General features: G+C 42.8%; 2 protein-coding genes across 7 annotated transcripts in view; both read left to right on the top strand.

The window, feature by feature from the left end:
• Nucleotides 1-1,034: 1,034 nt before the first annotated feature.
• Nucleotides 1,035-14,552, top strand: kansl3 (KAT8 regulatory NSL complex subunit 3). 6 transcript variants are annotated; one of them, XM_080500158.1, is made up of 22 exons: nucleotides 1,035-1,194; nucleotides 2,334-2,609; nucleotides 2,709-2,879; nucleotides 3,682-3,772; nucleotides 3,990-4,175; nucleotides 4,268-4,396; nucleotides 4,500-4,616; nucleotides 4,707-4,805; nucleotides 5,078-5,149; nucleotides 5,233-5,307; nucleotides 5,762-5,919; nucleotides 6,004-6,067; nucleotides 6,306-6,494; nucleotides 7,182-7,338; nucleotides 7,685-7,762; nucleotides 8,082-8,261; nucleotides 8,867-8,954; nucleotides 9,165-9,292; nucleotides 9,716-9,822; nucleotides 11,461-11,659; nucleotides 12,568-12,686; nucleotides 13,609-14,552. In XM_080500158.1, the coding sequence occupies exons 2-22, from the start codon at nucleotides 2,395-2,397 to the stop codon at nucleotides 13,612-13,614; spliced, it is 2,628 nt and encodes an 875-aa protein (XP_080356284.1). In that variant the 5' UTR covers nucleotides 1,035-1,194; nucleotides 2,334-2,394; the 3' UTR covers nucleotides 13,615-14,552. The 6 variants fall into 6 exon arrangements, with proteins under 6 accessions (XP_080356284.1, XP_080356283.1, XP_080356286.1 ...); XM_080500157.1 differs by having other exon boundaries at nucleotides 2,331-2,609; XM_080500160.1 differs by lacking the exon at nucleotides 4,707-4,805 and having other exon boundaries at nucleotides 2,331-2,609.
• A 2,865-nt stretch (nucleotides 14,553-17,417) lies between these two features.
• Nucleotides 17,418-19,883, top strand: part of bmp1a (bone morphogenetic protein 1a) — a 31,903-nt gene continuing 29,437 nt past the window's right edge. The window contains exon 1 of the mRNA XM_080498888.1: nucleotides 17,418-17,577. Coding sequence (XP_080355014.1) covers nucleotides 17,433-17,577 — 145 coding nt within the window. The 5' untranslated portion in view covers nucleotides 17,418-17,432. The remainder of the gene's footprint in view (nucleotides 17,578-19,883) is intronic.

Below are 19,883 nucleotides of genomic sequence, written 5' to 3'. Positions count from 1 at the left end.
ATTCCATGGTTTTCCCTCAATAAATATCTATTAAAAGCTTCAGTCTTCAGGAGAAAAACAATGCAATTAATCGCAATGAATTACAGAAAATTGTGCAATTAATTAGTTAATTTTGATTGAAAGCACTAGTATTAACTGATAGCGTGAGGAAGAAACAGTCTGGATGAGCTTGTCAGGATGATCTGGAGTGTCCTACCAATAGTTAGGAGTACAAAGACATGGTGACATAGATAATATCCACAGGATGTTTACAGCTGTTGTGCTGTTTTGTGGAGAGATGCAATAGTAGTCGCAGGTATTTTTGCAGGCATTTTTATGAAAAATGTTTTGTGTAAAATGAAAATGATCTTGATGTTAGTTTTCTGAGAGAAAAATATTTTCATAATTTCTTCTTCTTCTTCTTCTTCTTCTTCTTCTTATAATTATTATTATCATTATTATTATTATTATTATTATTATTATTATTATATGCTATTCATTCATGGAAAATGCTCTCGTTTCCTTAACAGACTACAAATTAGCTCCTTTATATTTTAACACAAAGCTTCATGTCTCCGTTTAAAAAAACCTGCAGTTTGTATGAGGTAATGATGGAATGAGAAAAGCTTTCATAAGAAATAACCTTTTGTTTATGGGATTTCTGCGAGATGTTTTAAATGAAAAACAGAATACAAAGGTATGAGTTATGATATTAGAGATAACATAATATCTAAAAAAAACAAAACAAAAAACCCCTGTTTTTCCCGTGGTGTAAATGGCTACTAAATGTTAAATGTGTGAATTTAGATTGTTCAAAATAAGCTTTCTCGTTTTTTCTGAAGCAATAATCCTTGATTGAGGTGTTGTGAATTGATTCGTCAGCCCCATAGATAAAGTCAGCTCGTTCCAAACTTACTCCTACTTTGTGTTTACGCAGGCGCGGCGCAGGCTGGGTTGCCAGGTTGGTAGAAATAACGCCCCTACCTGCTAATTATTTTTGGCGCATAGTAAAGGGGGACTTTGGGAATGGCATGGCAACCAAATCGCACAACAAAAGGAAGTGAGGCGGCTACGCACCGCTTATTTATGTTCAATAGAATCATTTAAAGTTACGAATTTATGGGAAATAAATAAAACGAACACGTACCATTATCGATTTGTTGTGAATAGAAGTGCTAAGATTCACGGTAAACATGGAGTAACCCAAACACAAAGGTAAGAAGGAGTACGCTGCAGTTAGCCTTTAGCATGCTAGGATAACATTAGCGAGCCAGGCCATCCCGCCGCCTACACGCTGCTGTTCATGAATGTTCCGAGGGGCTTTACGTTTTTATGTCCTCAACAGAATCTTACGTTGGATCTCTGTATTGCTAAAATAACTGCGGTTAATGTTTGTGGGCTTCATAAAAGACGTGGGGTGGTGCTCATTAACACGAAGCAACTGCACGCATAATTGTCAGAGATGATGTCGATTAGTCCTCCATGGACTATTTTTGCCAAAAATATCAATTCATGCGCTTAATGTGTATTAGAAATCAATACTATAATGTTACCGGATACATGAATATATCTCGGGCGACTTACGTACTTTAAAACTCCACTGCAATGTGACGTAATTATAGCTCGTGTTGTGACAGTATCCACGCCCTGTATACAAGGTAGAGGCTTCATTAATAGTGCGGAAAATACCATTCAGCAATAACAAATTCTGGGTTTTTGCTGTAAAGGGTAATTGAGACACTAGTTGTGATCTTCTACCATTGAGTTTAGGTTTGTGGGTGGCCATAAGACGAGTGGAGACACATTTATACAGACACCACAATGACAGGGTCAGATAGTACACGTGAGATGATTATAGAAATAAACAATAGTATATCAGTATATTACTGAATAGAAAAACGTTTTCCCCACCGTTAGGTGTTTTATCCCTGTAGATGGCCTGAGATGTAAAAGTTTAGAAGGAAACTTTTCTGTCCTCAAATCAAAAAGACGAGACACAGCTGGTAGCTTTGTAAACTCAAAATATATTAGGAACGTTCTTGTGTGATTTCCACCAAATAAATGGTACATGAAAAGCATCAGATGTATGGAAACATTGAATAAGCATATTTTGCAAACACAATAGCATCAGAAGTTTTGGTAACGGTGCTTCCCTTCATGTGTTTATTCTCATTGACTTCATGAAACATCTAATGGGAAACTGACTAACTGTACAGTTAAGCATAAACTCATTATGTGTCAAAACAGCACACATGAAGCTTGTCTCCATGGGTAACAAGTTAATAATTTGGACTTTATTTTGCATGTAACGCTGATTTAAAACAAAAGAATGATCATGTCTCCTTTCCCAGCAGTGGCGTGTATCCACACGAGTCGTTAATGACATCTTGGGGCCCTTTGGGGCCGAGGTAGACTATGCATCGTGGTGGGGATAAGGACTTCCAGACATCAGCGCGCAAGATGGGCACGTCCTTACTTTTCCAGTTGTCGGCACACGAAAGAGAGTTAGACCTGGTATTTCTGGACCATAGCTATGCCAAACCTTGGAACGCCCATCCTGACGCCAGCAGCGCCCGGCCCACAAGGACGCTGTTCGTCCCCTCGTCTCGTCGTCAGTCTGAAGCTGTATCGTGAGTCATCCCGAATCGATCATAAACTGACAGGAGGAGATATACATTTTTAGTTTGAGATGGTAACCAGTGATTTGATTATCTTTTCTTTGTCTACAGAGATTCAGAATCCAATATAGATGTAGACACAGTCACTCCGAACCCTGTTCCTCTGTATGATAACCAGAAGGCGCTTAGTGTGATGAAAGAGTGCGAGCGGCACGTCCTGTTTGCTCGCACGGTTGCTGAGAACCCCCCACCACCGGATGACTGGGAGGAACACATAAACAAGTAAGTAAACACACAGAATGATCTGTGGGGTTTTTTTTTAATCATAATATTGGTGTGTTTTAACACTCGCATATCTAACAGTGGCTCTTTGTGATTACAATGGGTAGTCGCGACCCTGCATGGAGGGACATCTCCCTGTTCCAACACAGAAAGTAGATGTGAACCATACGGTTGTGTTCACTTTCTTCATGATTGGTTCAACTTGAATGCGCCGTAGCTGCATTTGTGTTGTTCATATGTGACGTGTGAGTGCTGGCATATGATCCGTGCTGTGTGACACACAAATGTGCCAAGTTTGGTTAAAAAGTAGCTCGCTGTGCTTGTGCAAAGCAGTTTGGTTTAATTGTTATTTATGTCGGAATGTAGCTCACACCAAATAGGATTTAGTGCCATGTGCTTGCAGTTTATCATAAACTGTTTCTGCACCAATAGAATCTGAAGCCTGCTTTGTTTATGGGTTGTTTTGTTTTTTTCTTCCCCAGTGAATTTTAGCTGGTGAAAATTCAAGGAGAAATAATCCCACGTGCATTGTGTTGAATTGCGCTAAGCGGAAAACATTGGTCTGGAAGTTATTTCACAGATTCATCATTACAGCAGATATCTCTTGTACATTTCGGTCACATCCTCACTTTGTTTATTCAGTTTTAATTTTGTTTGGACCAGAGTACTGCATAAAACACGTAGACACTTTGTAAAAAGCTGCAGGACCAGATTGTGAAACGGTGATCTGGAATATAATTAGTACTGAATGATCCTGAGTTGCAGCACATTGCTTAAACACGCTTTTGTTTTCCTCTTTCAGGACGGGGTGGTCAGTGGTTCAGAACAAGTTGTTCAACAAGGCCGTCAAAGCTCTGCAGGCAGAACGACTCGCCCGTCTGGCTAATGAAAATGTAATTTTTTATTTGTATTTTTTTTTTAATATTTTTTCAATTTCAGTTTTTGGCATGAGAGATTTTTTTTTTTACAACTTCAGAATGCCATCGAATTGTTTGCTAGATTGGCATGATGACACTTATTGTTGTGTTTTGGAGAATAAAGCGGCATAATTGACAATATCCTATTAAATATGTTTTAATCACGTTACTGGTGTGCTCTGGTTTCCCGCAGACTTCGAATGAGCCGATTTTGCGGAGGATAGCCGTCAATAAGTGTGCCAGAAAGGTGCGGCACGCTCTCGCCAGCGTGAACTGGGACACCAAGCTGACTCAGTGGCTGCACACCACCATGATCGAGTCCTTGAGCCTTCCCATGCTCGCTGCATACCTGGATGTGCTGCAGACACTCAAAAGCAAGGTATAGAAGCTACAGCTGATAAAGAGGAATAACAGATGTGTAGTGATCAGATTTGTGTGAGGTGAATCGTTTTCCTCTCCTTGTGTGTCAAGCTGCCCTCGCTGATAGACCGAATGCTGCTGTCATCGGCAAAGACGGGAGCCCCGAGCGCGGAGGCCCTGTCACTGCTGTTGAAACGCCCTTGGGATCCAGCTGTGGGAGTTTTGTCTCAAAACAAACCGGTAACATCATGACTCATTTTGATTCCCCCCAAAAGAAACACTTATCGAATGACTTGTCCTCATTGCTTCACCATCGTCCTCTTGTTTCCTCTTCGCGGGACAGTGTAAGCTTCCCGGCTCCCCACTTATCCTGATTGCGCCATCGAGCCCGACCAATCTCGTCCTCTCTGCGTCACGGCGAATGAGATTCTGGCAGTCACAACTCTCCTGTTTAGGAAAGGTCTGAAATACGTTGCACTGAAATCTGTGGATGAAAAACAAAAACAGCGATAACATTTTCACGTGTCTAAAGCATCTGTTTGTGTCTCAGGTTATTCCAGTGCACACACATTTGAACAGTGGGGCCAATATTGGCATCACCCAGTGTCTGGAGCACATGTTATGTACAGTCAGAGCCAAGGTCATGGAGGTACGAAAACAGTTTTTTGGCAACTTTGTCATTGTAACCGAAGAGCGGTTTTGTGAAATACCTGTACTTGGTTTTGCCTGGTCTGTTTTGAAGATGCACACTGGGAATATCGTTTATTAAATGAAATATATATACATGTGCTGTAACGATATGATGTTTGATGACTAATGTTACTCAAACTGTAGCATCCACTTTTATCATGTTGCTGGTGTGATTATGCTTGATTTTCTGTCTGTACCCCACTGATTATGTAATTAATGTGACCCCTCCAGGTTCACAGTCACTTCCCCCACAAACCCATAATCCTGGTCGGCTGGAACGCCGGTGCCCTCATCGCATGTCACGTAAGACTTCATATTAATCTCTATGAGGCTGTGTAATCTCCACTGTCGGCAATATTTAAAATTCATTGGATCTGTGGTTACAGGTATCCCTCATGGAGTATTTGACAGCGGTTGTGTGTCTTGGTTTCCCTCTGCTAACAGTCAACGGACCGAGAGGGGTAAGAGCTTGCATTTTCTTCTACTTGCTTCTTATGGAGCTTTTCCACTTACTCCTCCTCAGCCTTACTCGGCTTGACTCTGCTCACTTTTGACGTTTTTCCACTCCATATCAGTCCCTGCCATCAGGTACGTTGATGTGTACTTTGACAGTGTTGCGTGATCGTACCAGTCAACATTTTGTAATGATATTAATAAGCACATAAACATAGATAATATTTAATTTATTATTTGAGCTGATTTCCAATGAACGTTTGCTTCCCATCATATCGGGGGTGATTACTTGTACACGGTGGATTTTACTATATTGTAATGGAAAACGACTGACGCCGAGACGTGCAGAGGCAAGGCAAGTAGAGTCAAGTCGAGTGAGCCTGAGTAGGAGCCAGTGGAAACATCTCATTATTGATGAAGATGATAACTGCTGCTGTGTTGTGGTTTTTCTTTTTTCCCCAGGATGTGGACGACCCCCTGTTGGACATGAAGACCCCGGTGTTGTTTGTGATTGGCCAGAATGCTCTGCAGTGCACCACTGAGGGCATGGAAGAGTTCAGAGAGAAGCTGAGGGCCGACAACAGCATGGTGGTGGTGGGAGGAGCTGACGACAACCTCAGGTCAGTCCGACATCATCTCGTATCTCGTCCTTTGTAATGGAGTCTGAATGATTACGCCGTAGATAAACTCTTATCCCTTCACAGAATCTTTTCAGCGAAGATGAAATCAGACGGGCTGACACAGACAATGGTGGATCGCTGTGTCCAGGTCAGTGTCTTGACGCCAGAAAGTTTTCTTTGTATGTACTCTGATCATCTGTGTTTTATTGTCTTATGTGTGTTCCACATTATTTATTGATTTTTAATAGCTGCTAGCTTGGTCACGTTTCCCTTGCAAAAAAAGATCTTGATCTTTATGAGACTTCCTGGTAAAGTAGAGGTGAATTTAAACAATAAAACATTGTTTTTGATCTCAATTTTCATGCTGCTCTCTGCTTGGCTTTCAGGATGAGATAGCAGATTTCTTGACGGGCGTTCTGACACGTTCAGAGGGACACAGTCACAGCTCTGGGGAGATGAGGGACCTGGACACCGAGAAGAAGAAAAGGCCTCGGCGAGAGCTTCCCTTTGATATGGAAAGAGGACGACCTTCTTCTCCTGCGCTTCGACTTCCCATCTCACCATCGGGTTCAGAGGTCGGACATCTCCTCATTTTATTCATTTTGATGAATCGCAAAGGCTTCAATAGGGTATTATTCCAGCTCAGGGTCACTGGGTGCTTGAGTTAGTCCCAGCTCTGAGTAAAGACGGGGTATATGCTGAACCAGTCTTACACAGGATGACAAATGCAGAGAGACACACTGACACATTCATGGCTCAGGGAAATGTTCACTCACGCACCAGTAGAACATGTAAACTCCACAATAAAAGGCCCCCGAGCTTAACAGGAACTCGTACCAGGTATATTCCCACTGTGTGATGAGAACCAATAACCACCGTGTGTCTCGTTCACATCTATTGAATTTCAAACTGCTGTTAGTAATAGGATAAAACTAAGTTGCAGATGAAAGATGAAATTAGGGCAATGTGGTATTTTACAAGTGATGTTCTTCCATTAGAGGGAACGTGTCAAGTTGTTTCAATTTGATCTGATTTAAAAAAACAACCTTTTTTATCATTTGAATTTTTCACAGAAATTTTGTGATATATATTTGCACTTGTCTTTGAAGAGAAGCAATCTTTGTGTGTTAAATTTAGTGATGCACCTGAATTAGTATTCTTAAGGAGAGGGTTAATAAACTGGCTTTTATAGTGTGTTTATGTGCCCTGAAACTGAGATTAATGGCTCAATTTTGATTTAAGTTTAACATATTTTCCTGCAGGATCTTTCAAGTGTCTGCAGCAGTCCCACTTCAAGTCCCAAACCCAAGACGTCGGGCCTGTCTCCAGCTCAGAAGTCCAGTTTGATCACAGCGACTCAGCTCCTCAAGACTCACATGCAGCGCTCGGGCACGGTGCTCACTCACAAGCAGGCACAAGGTTAGTTGACAGGAAACGCACTGCGAGCGTTCACAAGCATCTGAATGCACAGTGGTCCTTGGTACCCGTGTGTGCACAGCTGTCACTGGGGCCCCACGTGTTTATCTGAGAAATGTTATAATGAGGCATTCACCTCAGCGTAAGGCAAGATTTGCAAAGGTAGAGCAGCTGCGATAATGTGAAACGATTGCGTAAGATTTTATTCAAAACATTTTTTTAAGAGATTATCAGGTCACGACGTCTGACGGGGCAAGATGGGACGGGACTGTAACACTTTCCTTTCATCTTCTTGTCTTTTCTCTTCCTGCAACTTTCCCTTTCCGGCTTTTTTTCCAATCCATTCCAGCTCAGTTTGCCGCTTTTATGAAACAAAACATGCTTGTGAGGAAAAATCTTCCTCCTGGCACTCCTCCTTGTATTTTTGGTAAGTGTCTATCCCTCTTCTGTTCTTGCCCTTCGCTCCTCTATCCCTATCACTCTCTTTTCTTTACTTCCACTTTGCATTTTGCGTAATGGTCGACTCGACTGCTTCAAACACACTCAGTGTAATGTTTTGGAATTATCCTTTGCTTCATGTAATACATTTTATCTTGTCTTACAATTGACTCAGTTGGTAAAAATGTATGTTCTATCATCAGGCAAGGTCACATAAAGATTAAACACCACAGATTAAAAAAAGAAAAAAAGTTCTTCTGTATGCCATTGATTTTGTTAGTTTATGTGTGTTTTTCTGTGTGGTGCAGTGCCAGTGACCAGTGATCAGATGGAGGGCCTGGACAGGGATGAGCTGCGCTCTCATGGCAAGAGGAGGCAGGCGCCAAGTCCCACGCCAAGCAAAGCGTCAAAGAGGGCGAAGATCAAGGTCACCATTGTTTCTCAGAATGAGTCAGCAGGGGGCGCCATCATCCCGGCTCCACATGAAGGTAAGAAACGAGTTTCCGCCATCACTCTCTGTGGAGAATACAGAGGAGACACATTTGTTGTTAAATAATACAGGTTCTGGCCTCGAGTGGTCTATAATGTCATCCTGATTTTCTATTTACAGTTCGATGTGATTCTTTTTTTTCTTCTTCAACTATGTTCTAGTGGGGTTTTGTCCGGATTCATCCACATGTCATATCAGACCTCTTGCAGCTCACGCACTCCTCTACTTGCAGTATCTATAGTTCTCTCAATACTGCCACCGAATAACGAACACAGTCTTCTTGATCTTGGTTCAGGACATTAAAATACAGCTCAAAGCTCTGTAATTTGGAGAATGATGTTTTTGAATGGAAAAAAAACACTTGCCTTGACATTTATGTCTGCATGTGTTGATTGCTGTTTTGTTTAGGAGTAAGTTGCATGTGGTGCATACAATCATTTTGAGATTTCGTCCTCAAGTTTTTATTCCTGAAATGTGTCCTACGCTTGTGGATGAGCTTAAGCCCTCAGCTATTTCTGGAGTGGTTCAGTCTTGGTCACTCCATGCATTCTGAATCTCCCGAGGTTGAATGTCTGATCTTGTTGATATTCTGTTTGCACACAGTGGGGGTCTCTGGAAAGCCCTTAACAGTGTCAGTGGGACAAACTGTTGCCGGAGCCAAGGAGCTCTCTGGACTTCTGACCGGCCAGCGGTAAGCCAAGCAGCGGGGCCACACACAGCATTCAAACCCCTGACCTTACCTACTCCCACACTCACTCTCACTCTATTGGACAAAAGCGTGTGCGGTGCAGAGCAGAGGGTTGATGAAGGGTGTACTCGGAGTTGGCTAGTGAAGTGATGACCAAACACCATTTGCTGGGGTAGCTCCTGAGTAGACTGGTGGTTATGTGTGTCACTGCAGGTCTGGTAGTCTCTCAGAGGTGTCTGGTGCCCTGTCCCCAGGCTCCGGCTCATTCAGCAGCGTGCAGCCTTGCATGGTGTCAGGGCCCTCCACACCAGTCCAGGCGCAAGCTCCAGCTACTGCCCAAGGTATCTCTGTCTTGTCCTGCCTCGCACACCTGTTTGCACTCTCAGCTGTGCATCTGATCTCAGACGCAGTCGTTTCAGCACACCGGGCAACTCCTGAGCGCTTTATTACGGCGGCAAATCAAGTATAAACATTGGATTGGAACAAATTGTCAGGACCTTTTTATTTTGACAAACATCCTCATTGATCTCCTCTTGCGCCATTGCTGTCTGTCACTGACCCAAACCTTTGGACATAACTGTTTGTGTCTGTTCATCAGCTTTACTCCTGAGGCAGGATTTGAGGCTTGGGGGGGGGGGGGGGGGGGGGGGGGCATGCTATGTTTTCTCCTATCTGTTGGGGATGCACTTCATCTTGATTTGAACTTCATTTATTCACTGGGTTTTAGTTTCGATCGTTTCATTTTGTCTCGTGTTTGTGTGCAGCGCCTTCCGCCAGCAGTCTGCTTCAAGGCCTAAGTTTCAGTCTTCAGGAGATCGTCACCAAAGCACCTAACCTGCCCTCGACAGCAGCCAACACTGGCAGCACCCAGGTAACCCCCACAGAGAGCTTTAGTTTTGATAACAAAAGCTTGATAAGGTTGGGATTTGATTTGATCCCACAAACGTTTCAAGGTCCGTCGTGGTATTTTTACTGTAAAATCAACACAATGAATATGTTCTCTCACTCATAAAACATTATTCTAGCATTTTTTTGTCCATCTCTTGAAGTATAAATATTTCAGATTAGACTGGTGGTTTTATAATATTTCAACCAACTCGGTGTGTTTGCATAAAACAATATTTTAGTGGACTTTTTCCTTAATACATCAATGCCAAAAAGTTAGATTACCGGTAAAGAAAGAAAATAAATCACAAATCATTTCAACCATCATCATGGCTTTCAGGATAAACAGATGCTGGACACTTGGGTTGTACTCAGTTTCTAAATCAGAATCATGTAATTTTATCTTTGTTTCGAGATCGATAGTGTTACAGCAGGGATTAGACAGTCCATTCATCTTTTACATTTACTCCATCCAACTCCACATCCAAACCTGGGACTTTCCTGACGGCATATTGATCAGCGGTGATTACAAGTTCTGAGCTTACAATCACTTTTATAGTAGAGCATGCTATATACATGATGACACTTTTTTTTTCAAACAAGTGAAGCCGTCATTATTGATCCACATTTTGTGTTATTTTAATGAATCTCATCAGTTGGTTGCATTGACCTTCAATGTTTGGTTTATGGTGAATGTCGCAGAGGACTTGCTGTGGTGAGCCTTGTAAGGAACGTACAATGGAAGTGCATGAAAATCTAAAATTCCGTATCGTGAAATATGGAAATATATGGGGCAAAGAAATAACAAGATTTATTATCCAGAAGAGTCGGCAGCTTACCGGTAATTCTCTGCACACATCTGGTTTTGGCCGCACTGCTGACTCCAGACCTCAGTCCTCCCCTCGTGAAGCTCCTCTAGTTCTGGGGTGGTTTAACTTTCTAGTCTCCTCGAGGCTGCAGTCGCCTGCTGTGTTTGAAACCTTTATCCACCACATTCGGTTCTTCGAGACATTATCCTATGAATCTGTTCTGATGCAGCTCTGTGACCAGCCCGTCTTTTGACCATTGATCATCTGCGGTTTGCTCCTCCTGTGTCTTCAGATAACTTTTCATACTATGTGGCTTCTCTGTGAACTTCAAGGTCCATCTCAAATAACTTCGATTACCATCAAAAAATCTATTATTTGGTCAGTTATTTCTTCAACTGTAACCTATAAATGCAAAGGTTTTATGAAACATGATATTTTGAGACCCTAGTTTTTCCAGATCCTTTTCTTTTACATGGTTGTATTCAAAAGAATAAAACTAAAAATGCCTTGTAATAGATCTTAAAAGAATTGGGATGCATCTGTAGCCTTAAACGAGCCACTGCAGATCCCTTTGTTTACGCTTCACTGAAAGCTCACAGTTCCAGCTCGTCTTTTAGTGCCCACCAGGTTTCCCATGGCAGTGTTTCACACTTCCTCTAATGAGCTGCCCTCACTGTGCCATGTTTCCAATTAAATCAACCGCTCCGTTCATTCAAAAACACATCAGAACCAACGCCTCCTCCTCTCCTGCACATTCACATTCACATTCAAGCCTTGAGCGACCTGTTCTCTTTCCTCTTCTCCTCCACCCTCAGGCGGTTTGCGGGAAACCCCAGGGTCCGGTCCTGAGCCCCGCGGGTCCCAGCGGCAGCACTCTACTCCGAGCGCTTCCCGTGGCCTCCGCAGGAGGAGTGGCTAAAACCACCGCCATCCACCAGCTGCTCACCAATGGCGGGCTGGCCAAGCTGGCGAGCAGTTTACCCGGCTTGGCACACATCACCAATCAGACCGCCGGTATGTCTCGAGCTGCCAAAACACAGCGGCCACGCTGAGTGCCCTGGGTTTCACTCGTCCCATCGTTTAGGAATCGGTAGTTCAATAAGTCCGCCGGCCAAGCAGGACGACTAGCGGCGGGGAGGCGATAGAGACGGACCTGCGAGGTTCACAGTCACACGTGCAGCTATACAGCGCCTGGGGGCAGATCAGTGGCATGCAGCATGTTTTATGTAAATACTCATGAAGAGCTATACAGGAACTGTAAAAATGTGTTTGTTTTTTTTTAAGCGTCATTCTCTGTTGCTCACTGATGTAGAAAGAATGCAAATGGAAACTGAAGCTGTATGAGACCATTTGACTCTGAGGAATTATGTACAAAGTTTACATCACGATGGATTGAATAAAAAAAAAAAAACCCAAAAGTCAATCCACACTACTTCCTCCGTCTGATTATATTCTGCCTGCCATTGTCTGTTTGTTTCTTTTTCTTCTTCATGTAACATGTTTCATGTAAAACCTGTCATTAAGTCACCTGCTTACATGATCCATATTTGGAGACCGTGACCTTCGGGAAACCAATACCACTGGAAAAAAAACGGCATTAACTCAAGTTTTGTTTGTGTTGTTACAATAAAGACTGGGATCAAACTCATGTTTTCATTGGTGCTGCTTGTTTGTTGTTGTTTTTTTTTTTTTTTTGCTTTCTTGTGATTAAGTTGGATTTGTCATAACCCGTTTCCCACCTGGACTTGCAGGTCTGCTTTCACCTCATTCAAAACATCTTGCTTGTATCTGAACTTGATAAAACTGCATAAACCACGAGGATTGTGCCGTTTGCCACGCCAAGCGCTCAGTCACTGTGTATCTTTAAGGACGAAGATGTCTTGGCTTGTTATTGCTGAGCCACTTTATCTGTGTGTTGTCAGGAGGGCAGAAAGCCCCCACTTCTATAACCGTGACCCTTCGAGGAGCACAGCCCAGTAGAGTGGGATCTCTCAGCCAAACAGGCGAGGCGGCGACGCCAGCTCATGCCAATGATCCCAAGGTGTGTCCCATTTGAACAGGCACAGTCAAAGCTTCTTATTTCCTTCTTTTCATCTCATTTGACTTTATGGATGTATGATGCCTCTTGTAGAATCTCCACTTTCTGGTGAAATCACATCTGAATGATTGTCCTTTGGTTGTTCATGAGAATTAATCAAATGATAAGTACTGTACATGATTCAATACAGCCGTTTTGTAGCTCAGGAGTTCATGTTGGGGGGGTTCAAATGCTCTAAAAATGTAAAAGTGGAAATGGATTAATGCATGTAACAGTGTGATGACGTCACAGTGTGATGACCTTTTTATGATGCACAACATTGGAAATGCCTGTCGTCACACTCTTAAATCATTCCACATTAATTTTTTCCAATTTTCTCACTGTTCAGAAGATAGAATAGTCGCATTTAAAAAATAAAAAAAAAACACTTTTTTTTTTGTGATTCAGGCAAAACTGTTATTCTAGACTGGCTGCAATTGTAAATAGCTGGCTCAGCTTTAGATGAAACAAAACAGATGAGCATTCAAATGTTTACTGTTAAAAATAGCACACTAATATGGTCATAGTATTGTCATATTAAAGCGAGTTGTTCACATCGTTTGGTGGAAATGCGAGTTTGAAAGCCCTGGGCCACACTGGGCCTTGTTGTTAAATGAAGAATCGCTCTGACCTTCACATCCCCATTCCAGAACACAAATGTGTTGCACTTCTAAAAACCATCGTCTGATGGTTGAAAATGGCCTCGGAGTACTACTGACTACTCTGTGTTGCCCTCCAAAGAGCTTGTGGGTCAGTTGAGGTGTCAAACTAGTAAATGTCACACATTTAATTGCCCTTGGGAATCCATTACAAATGAGGATTTTTTTTTTTTTTTATTACACATTGTGGACTGTGAGTTAATTAAATTCTTTGTGCCCTTTCACAGCAGTGAAAGTCTCAGCTCTCCGTTCCCATGTGGAGACGCACCTGATGTTAGCTGGTGCTGTGCCAGAGACATCTGGGAGCCACAGCCTGCTCATGAGACTCATGAGACCCTCCCTGCAGTGACGAACGCATCACCCCGCAATGTGCAAGGGGGAAAGAAAAAAAAACAAAAAAACCTGCCTGACATCCCCCGGTGAGAGACCCCCCCCCCCCACCCCCCTGCTGAGACGAAGGGAAAAGGCCAAGCAGTCACTGTCAGCCGTGACCGAGCTGCTTCCAGTCCCTGGGTTGGGTGGCAGTGATTCCTCCACCGCAGTGCTACAGTCTGTGCTCCTTTTTCATTACCTTCACCTTCAAAACATCCTGTGTGGTTTGAACAACTAACCGGACTCGAACCATGCAAAGAGTGAGAGAGGATGGCTGTTGGTGTTTACCACAAACCTGCCACTCATATTAAAAAAAAAAAAAAAAGCAAGAAACGTTGTGTTTTGTAGGTATGCACTAATGCTGGGCTTCTCAAAGTGTAATTTTGCCATCCCTCCAGGGGAGACACGTCCACACTTTGAGAACAACTGCACTAAGGTAATATTGTTTACGCTATTATGCTTTAATATCTCCTGTTTACCAAGGGCCTCCATGACTATAGGTCTAAAAGAAATGGGTCATATATTATTCAAAATATACAAATTTGCGACTACTAATTCCATCAGCCATGGCACTAATATTATTCTAATCAATTATAATTACCGTCATTGCTGTTAAATTATTAAGAAGCTGCTTTTTCTACGTGACATTCTAATAGAACACAGGCCTGAAATCTGATCAAATATGAACCCATTTCTGCGCCGAGTCTGTTCGCATTGCTCTTCATCAGCTAAAGTTTCCGTATATCCTCAATGAAGTCACAAGGTCGCAGTGCATGTGCACTGATGACCAGTTCTTTGTTTCCTGCGTGAGACGTTGTTGCAGTCAAAGCCACTAGATAGGACAATGTTTCCCCTCTGCACTGTCATCAGACCTTTTGTTTGAAATAAACAGATTTGCCTGAAGACACTTGCTCAGATTGACTTTATTAATGTAAACATTTACTCTGGTGTGCTCAACACTCGTAGCGTTGAGCAAGCTGCGAAACCCTTCTCTTTCAAAATGTTATGCAGGCTTACGCTCGTGTGCGTTCCTTAAACTGATGTTTACTCCCGCTACATAAATACAACCCGGTCATTGCCGCAGACATCCGGTCTTAAACACACTTCAGCAGCAGTCAGATGAGATAAAGATTGGTGTGTGTGTCTCTTGTTCTTATACAAGTCTGTGTATGTAGTAGGCTGGGGAGGGATCAGGGGTGGCGGTCAGGCGGAGAGCAGAAGAGCTGCTGGCATTTCCTCACGTCATTAGCGCCACCGCAATCCATCTGAGGCTCCTCCATCCAATCTCCACTGTTTTTATTGTCTTCAGAAATCCGTCTCTCTGTGAAGTCCAGGGGAAAGGATTGGTTTGGGTCCCTGTCTGTGTGGAGTGTCCATGTTCTCCCTGTGCGTGCGTCAGCTTCCTCTGGGTATTTCAAGATTCTCTCACACGTCAAAAAGACGTGTTAACTGGCCGAGGCCTGACCATCAGTCGCCGTGTTTACTATGGGATGGTCATTGTGCCCTGCTGCATAAAGCTGCAGTGGGTGGCACGCTCATACTACACTGAAAATATGTAGGGTTAACTGAATGCTACCACCAAGTGTGGACTGGTAACATTTAATACCAAATGAAACATATTTGCTGGCATGAGAGGAAGAAATAACTTGGTTGAATCTGCCTCAACGGCAAAACAGACAAAACACATAGCATCCATGTATTTCAAAATCCAAGTAAAGCACCGATGCTAATTCTTTTTTTATTGAGAGTCAATGTTGAAGAAACCATGTGGCACAAACAGAATAATCTCACATGAAAGCAGCTCATTCCATTTTCTAAGCAGTGTCACATATAGATATTTTATTGCTACCAGCTGCTGGGCTCCATAAGCAATTCAAACCATGATTAGAGGCTTACGCTTTATAAAATATAAACTGAACTCAGGTCAGTAGGTTCTTATATGTAGACAAATGGCTGTTATACCTCTTACATTTAGAGTTGTGTATTATGGTTTATTTCATCACTTTAACCCTTCAACAGGTGAGTGATAGTTGGTAACTTTCACATTGTTTAGCGGAAGTGACAAATAATAAAGAATAGGTAAACAGATTTATATTTATAAGCCATATTTTGTTTTGTTTTTTGTTTCAAATAACACACTACATAGTGGACAATTAGATCTCAATAGTCTATAGGTGATATTTTACAGGAATCCAGAGAAGTCCGTCTTGTTTTGATAATTATATTGTTTTTGAAATGGAAATACTGAAATATGTGTGATTGTGTGACCAAACAACATCACAGGAATGAGATTTCCAAGGATTACGATTCCGTTCATGAGTTTGTCACCATTACCCCTACTTTACACCCAGGGTTCAAAATGTCTTAATAATGTGAATGTCATTTTCATCCTTAATAATTATTTATATTTCTAATGAAAAATAAGGCAAACTCAGAAAAAAAAAAAATCTTCAGCACCCGGGCCACATACTTACTCAAAATTTTAGTAATTTGAGATTTGAGCACATTTGTATTATTACAGCATCTGTTTCCAGCTAAAGATGGATAACAATAGAAGTACTAATTACAAGTCTTGACTTATAATTAGTACTCTTCATTGAATTAGCTGCCATCATTCATATGAATTCTTATCGTCGAAATGCTCGAGAACAATATGATCCTTTGGAAGTGAGAAATGCGATTTTTTTTTTTATTATTATTATTTTTTACAATGATGTTGGGGGTGCATGGTGGCGCAGCAAGAAGAAAGCTGGATGTTGGATTGAAATTAGATGGATGGATGACAAGTTAGTATGACCAATCCCTGCATGTATATGGCTCTTTTAATGCAAGTTGGAAATCCCTGTGTGAAACGTGACATTTACTGAGGCCTTAGGTTGAGATTAAAACTAGAGAAAGGAAAATAAATAAATAAAACTCACACACAACCCGGCGTGTTGCCTTTCCGTTCAGATTTTATTGAGGTCCTGTTCGGTGACTTACCGACAGGTGGCGCTTTGCTCTTTCCTGTGTGATTGCTTATGAGCTTGTGCACTTTCCCCAAGCGCGCGCGCAAGCGCGCGAGAGGTGACGGGACTCCAACCATCCAGTGCGCACGTGTGAAAGATTGTGCGTGTTTCCGCGATGCTGGCTACTTTGAACTTAAAAAAAAAAAAGAAAGAAAGAAAAAGAAAGAAAGAAAAGAAAAAGGGCAAATGTGTTTGAAACTTTAAACAAAAAGTTAAAATACGAGTGAAATGTATGATGAAAGTCGAACTTTGAAACAATATGTGACGAAAAGCTTTTGGTTTCTCGTGAGTGCCGCTTCATGGCAGGAAATAAACAAGAGGAGACTGCAGCGTAATATTAAATAGAACACATTGTAGCTGTTCAGGTGCCCCTAATGGACCGACAAGGGGGGGCAATAATGACGCAGGTCCGCCCGTGAGGGCATTTCCACGGCCCGGTGGAGGAGCTGCCATATCATCAAAGTTTGAACCCCGGAGCTGCTCCGGCTGGAGGAGAGAGGCTGGCTCTAAAACCCGCCCCCCTGGAGGGATCTCTTCTCTTTCTCCCCCCCAAAACCTCCCATTTTCTCTCTCTCTTTCTCTCTCTCTCTCTCTCTCTCTCTCTCACTCTCTCTCTCTCTCCCTCCCTTTACCTTTATCCCTCGCCTCTCGCCGTCTCCCCCACCACAAACATGGAGCTCCGGGCGAGGTGTTTGTTTCTTCTATCATGTCTTGGCGTGATATTGGCGATCGATTTGGAGGCGATTGATCCAGGCTACTACGTGGAGCCCACTGCCACAACAGAGCCGATCGACTACAAGGATCCCTGTAAAGCTGGTGAGAGTCTTTCTTTTTCTTCTTCTCTCTCTCCCCCGGTTTGATTCACCTTATTTATGTGGAGGTAGAAACATGCCACGAATTGTGTTTTGGCGGAGCTCGCGCCGATCACTGTTTGTCTCTCTCTCTCTCTTCCCCTGAGATGACAGCCCTGGATGTAGTTTGCAAAAGGCTCGAGGGAACATTATGTGCAAATGTTTCGTAGTAAGTGTTGTAGTTTGTGCAGTTTGAAACATTTGAAGCTTCCTCTCAGTCGCCTCGGATAACCCAGCTCCGAAAAGCGGCCGCGAGGATGAAAATGCAAGGATGGGAAGAAGAAGAAGAAGAAGAAAATGTTTCTCACTACATTTTTTTTTTACTGACATGAAAAGTTTTCGCTTAAGTACTCGTAGAAAGAAAAAAAAGTTACAGCCTGATGTGTTTTGTTTTTTTTGCACGTTTTCTCCCTAAAAATGTATTCATGTCGCTCCTGCACGGTGTAATGTTTTAGGAAGACGTCTGAGCTGTTGGGATAAACAAAGGATTTTAAAAGACTTCTGCTCCCTTTTCTGGTTGGTTTCTGTCATTGCACAAATAGTCTTTTTTTTTCTTTCTTTTTTTTCTTTCTTTTTTCCACCGGCTGTTCACACAACCACTAAAACAAAGTGGAGGAGGGGAGAGAGGAGAGTACAGTAGAGCTCACAATCTATGCACACATTACTCTTATTGTCTTATGGTTCACAGTAGAAATATGTCTGCCTTTTTCCTCCTACATATTTTCCCCATTATTTGGCCCCAAAATATCAGAGTTGTCACTGTAATCTTTCCCCCCCCCCCTCTTGTGTGTGTGTGTGTGTGTGTGTGTGTGTGTGTGTGTGTGTGTACTGAACTCACTGTCTTGCCAAATCCCTTTGGGGGAGTTTGAACAGATTGCATTTTCCATCTGGTAAAACTATTCAGGTTACAGATACAGGGAGTTGGCTTGAGTCAAAATGACCTCTAAAGTCCTGGAAGTGCTTACTGATTTGGCTTTTGATGATTTCTGATGTGTCAGCTGATTATGAAACGCAATCCTCCCGCTTCAGTTACCCAACTATCTCCTCCCCATCGCCCCCCCCCCCCCCCCCCTCTCCTCCCCCAAGGAGACGAGAAAGTGTCGGCAAAAAGAACCAAACAAAACACAAACGTTGCAAGTTCGCGGAGTTTAGCCTCTGCATAAACACGACAAAGGTCAAGCTGCACGATGAACGGTGTCTCATGCGTGAGTCATTAAGATGCTGCATCCTGTTTTAACTCCACTGTTTATATTGAGTCACTTAAGCTGTCAATGTATCTGTACAGATGTACTGGACACTGGTGACGCCCTGACGAGAGGTCGCTGATGCTGTGTTTGGATTTCAAGTGATTTCTTGTTTTTGTTTTGTTTCGGTACGTCGCTTTGCAGAAATGACTGACGTTCAACGTCAGTGTCTCAGCTGGGATGTCCGGGAATAAACGCTCTGCCTCGACTGGTGTTTATCTCAGTGCGGATGTTATCGTTATTAGTTGTCCGGCGTGTCATTTCGGCCGCCCCCTGTTTTGTTTACGGAGTCCTCCTCTGGGCACGTCTGCAGACGAGACGGTGGCGAAGTACAAACGCCCACTCCTTTAACCCGAACCCTAACTCTCCATCTCTTCCAACACCCACCTGCTTTTCTCCTTCCCACCACACGGCACATTGTCCAAGATCTCCTCACTCCCCCTCACTCAATGGATACACCAGAGAAAACGCTATTTCGCAATGGTCAACTCCAGACAAGTGTCCACAGAGTTGACCATTTTTGAATTATTGATTTTTTTTCCCTCCTCTGTCTCCCCCCCATCTCATTTTTCATGCACGTCACAACACTCAGTCCAGGATCGCTCTCTGTGGCTGGAGGTCAGCATTTTTAAGTCAAGCCGCTTCCGCTCAGGAAAACGCTTACAGCCGGGTGGAGTCTTAATGCAGTGATGCCATGAGAGGAGGGTATTGGTCTTTTACTCCTCAGTGCCAGAACTTTAGTGAACGTAAGTCTTTTGTGTCAAAAGTGACGAGACCCACTTTTTGACCGAACGTACCGAGAAACGTTCGTTTCAGATGCTTCTCTTAATGGAAGTTAAAAAGGTTCCTTTGCCTGCGTTTCCACCACAGCTTGATGGGACGGAGAGGTCCACATTTCCATTTGATGGACTGCATGGATGGAGGAAGTTCAAATTATACTGGTTTTGATTGTGATTTTTTTATTTATTTTTGGCATCTGGAATGGCTTCATTGAAACGGCACTAGAAATGAGATGAGCTGTGGCATG

This window comes from Blennius ocellaris (genome assembly GCF_963422515.1).
Source record: "Blennius ocellaris genome assembly, chromosome: 7".
Taxonomy (NCBI): Eukaryota; Metazoa; Chordata; class Actinopteri; order Blenniiformes; family Blenniidae; genus Blennius; species Blennius ocellaris.
Note: the sequence above shows the minus strand (reverse complement) of the source record. Positions and strands in the feature narration are given on the sequence as shown.

Coding starts and splice junctions, on each gene's coding strand:
- kansl3 (XM_080500158.1), top strand. CDS start 2,395: ATGCATCGTGGTGGGGATAAGGACTTCCAGACATCAGCGCGCAAGATG. Junction 4,806..5,077: donor TCAGAGCCAAGGTCATGGAG/GTACGAAAACAG, acceptor TGACCCCTCCAG/GTTCACAGTCACTTCCCCCA. Junction 6,068..6,305: donor TGGTGGATCGCTGTGTCCAG/GTCAGTGTCTTG, acceptor CTTGGCTTTCAG/GATGAGATAGCAGATTTCTT.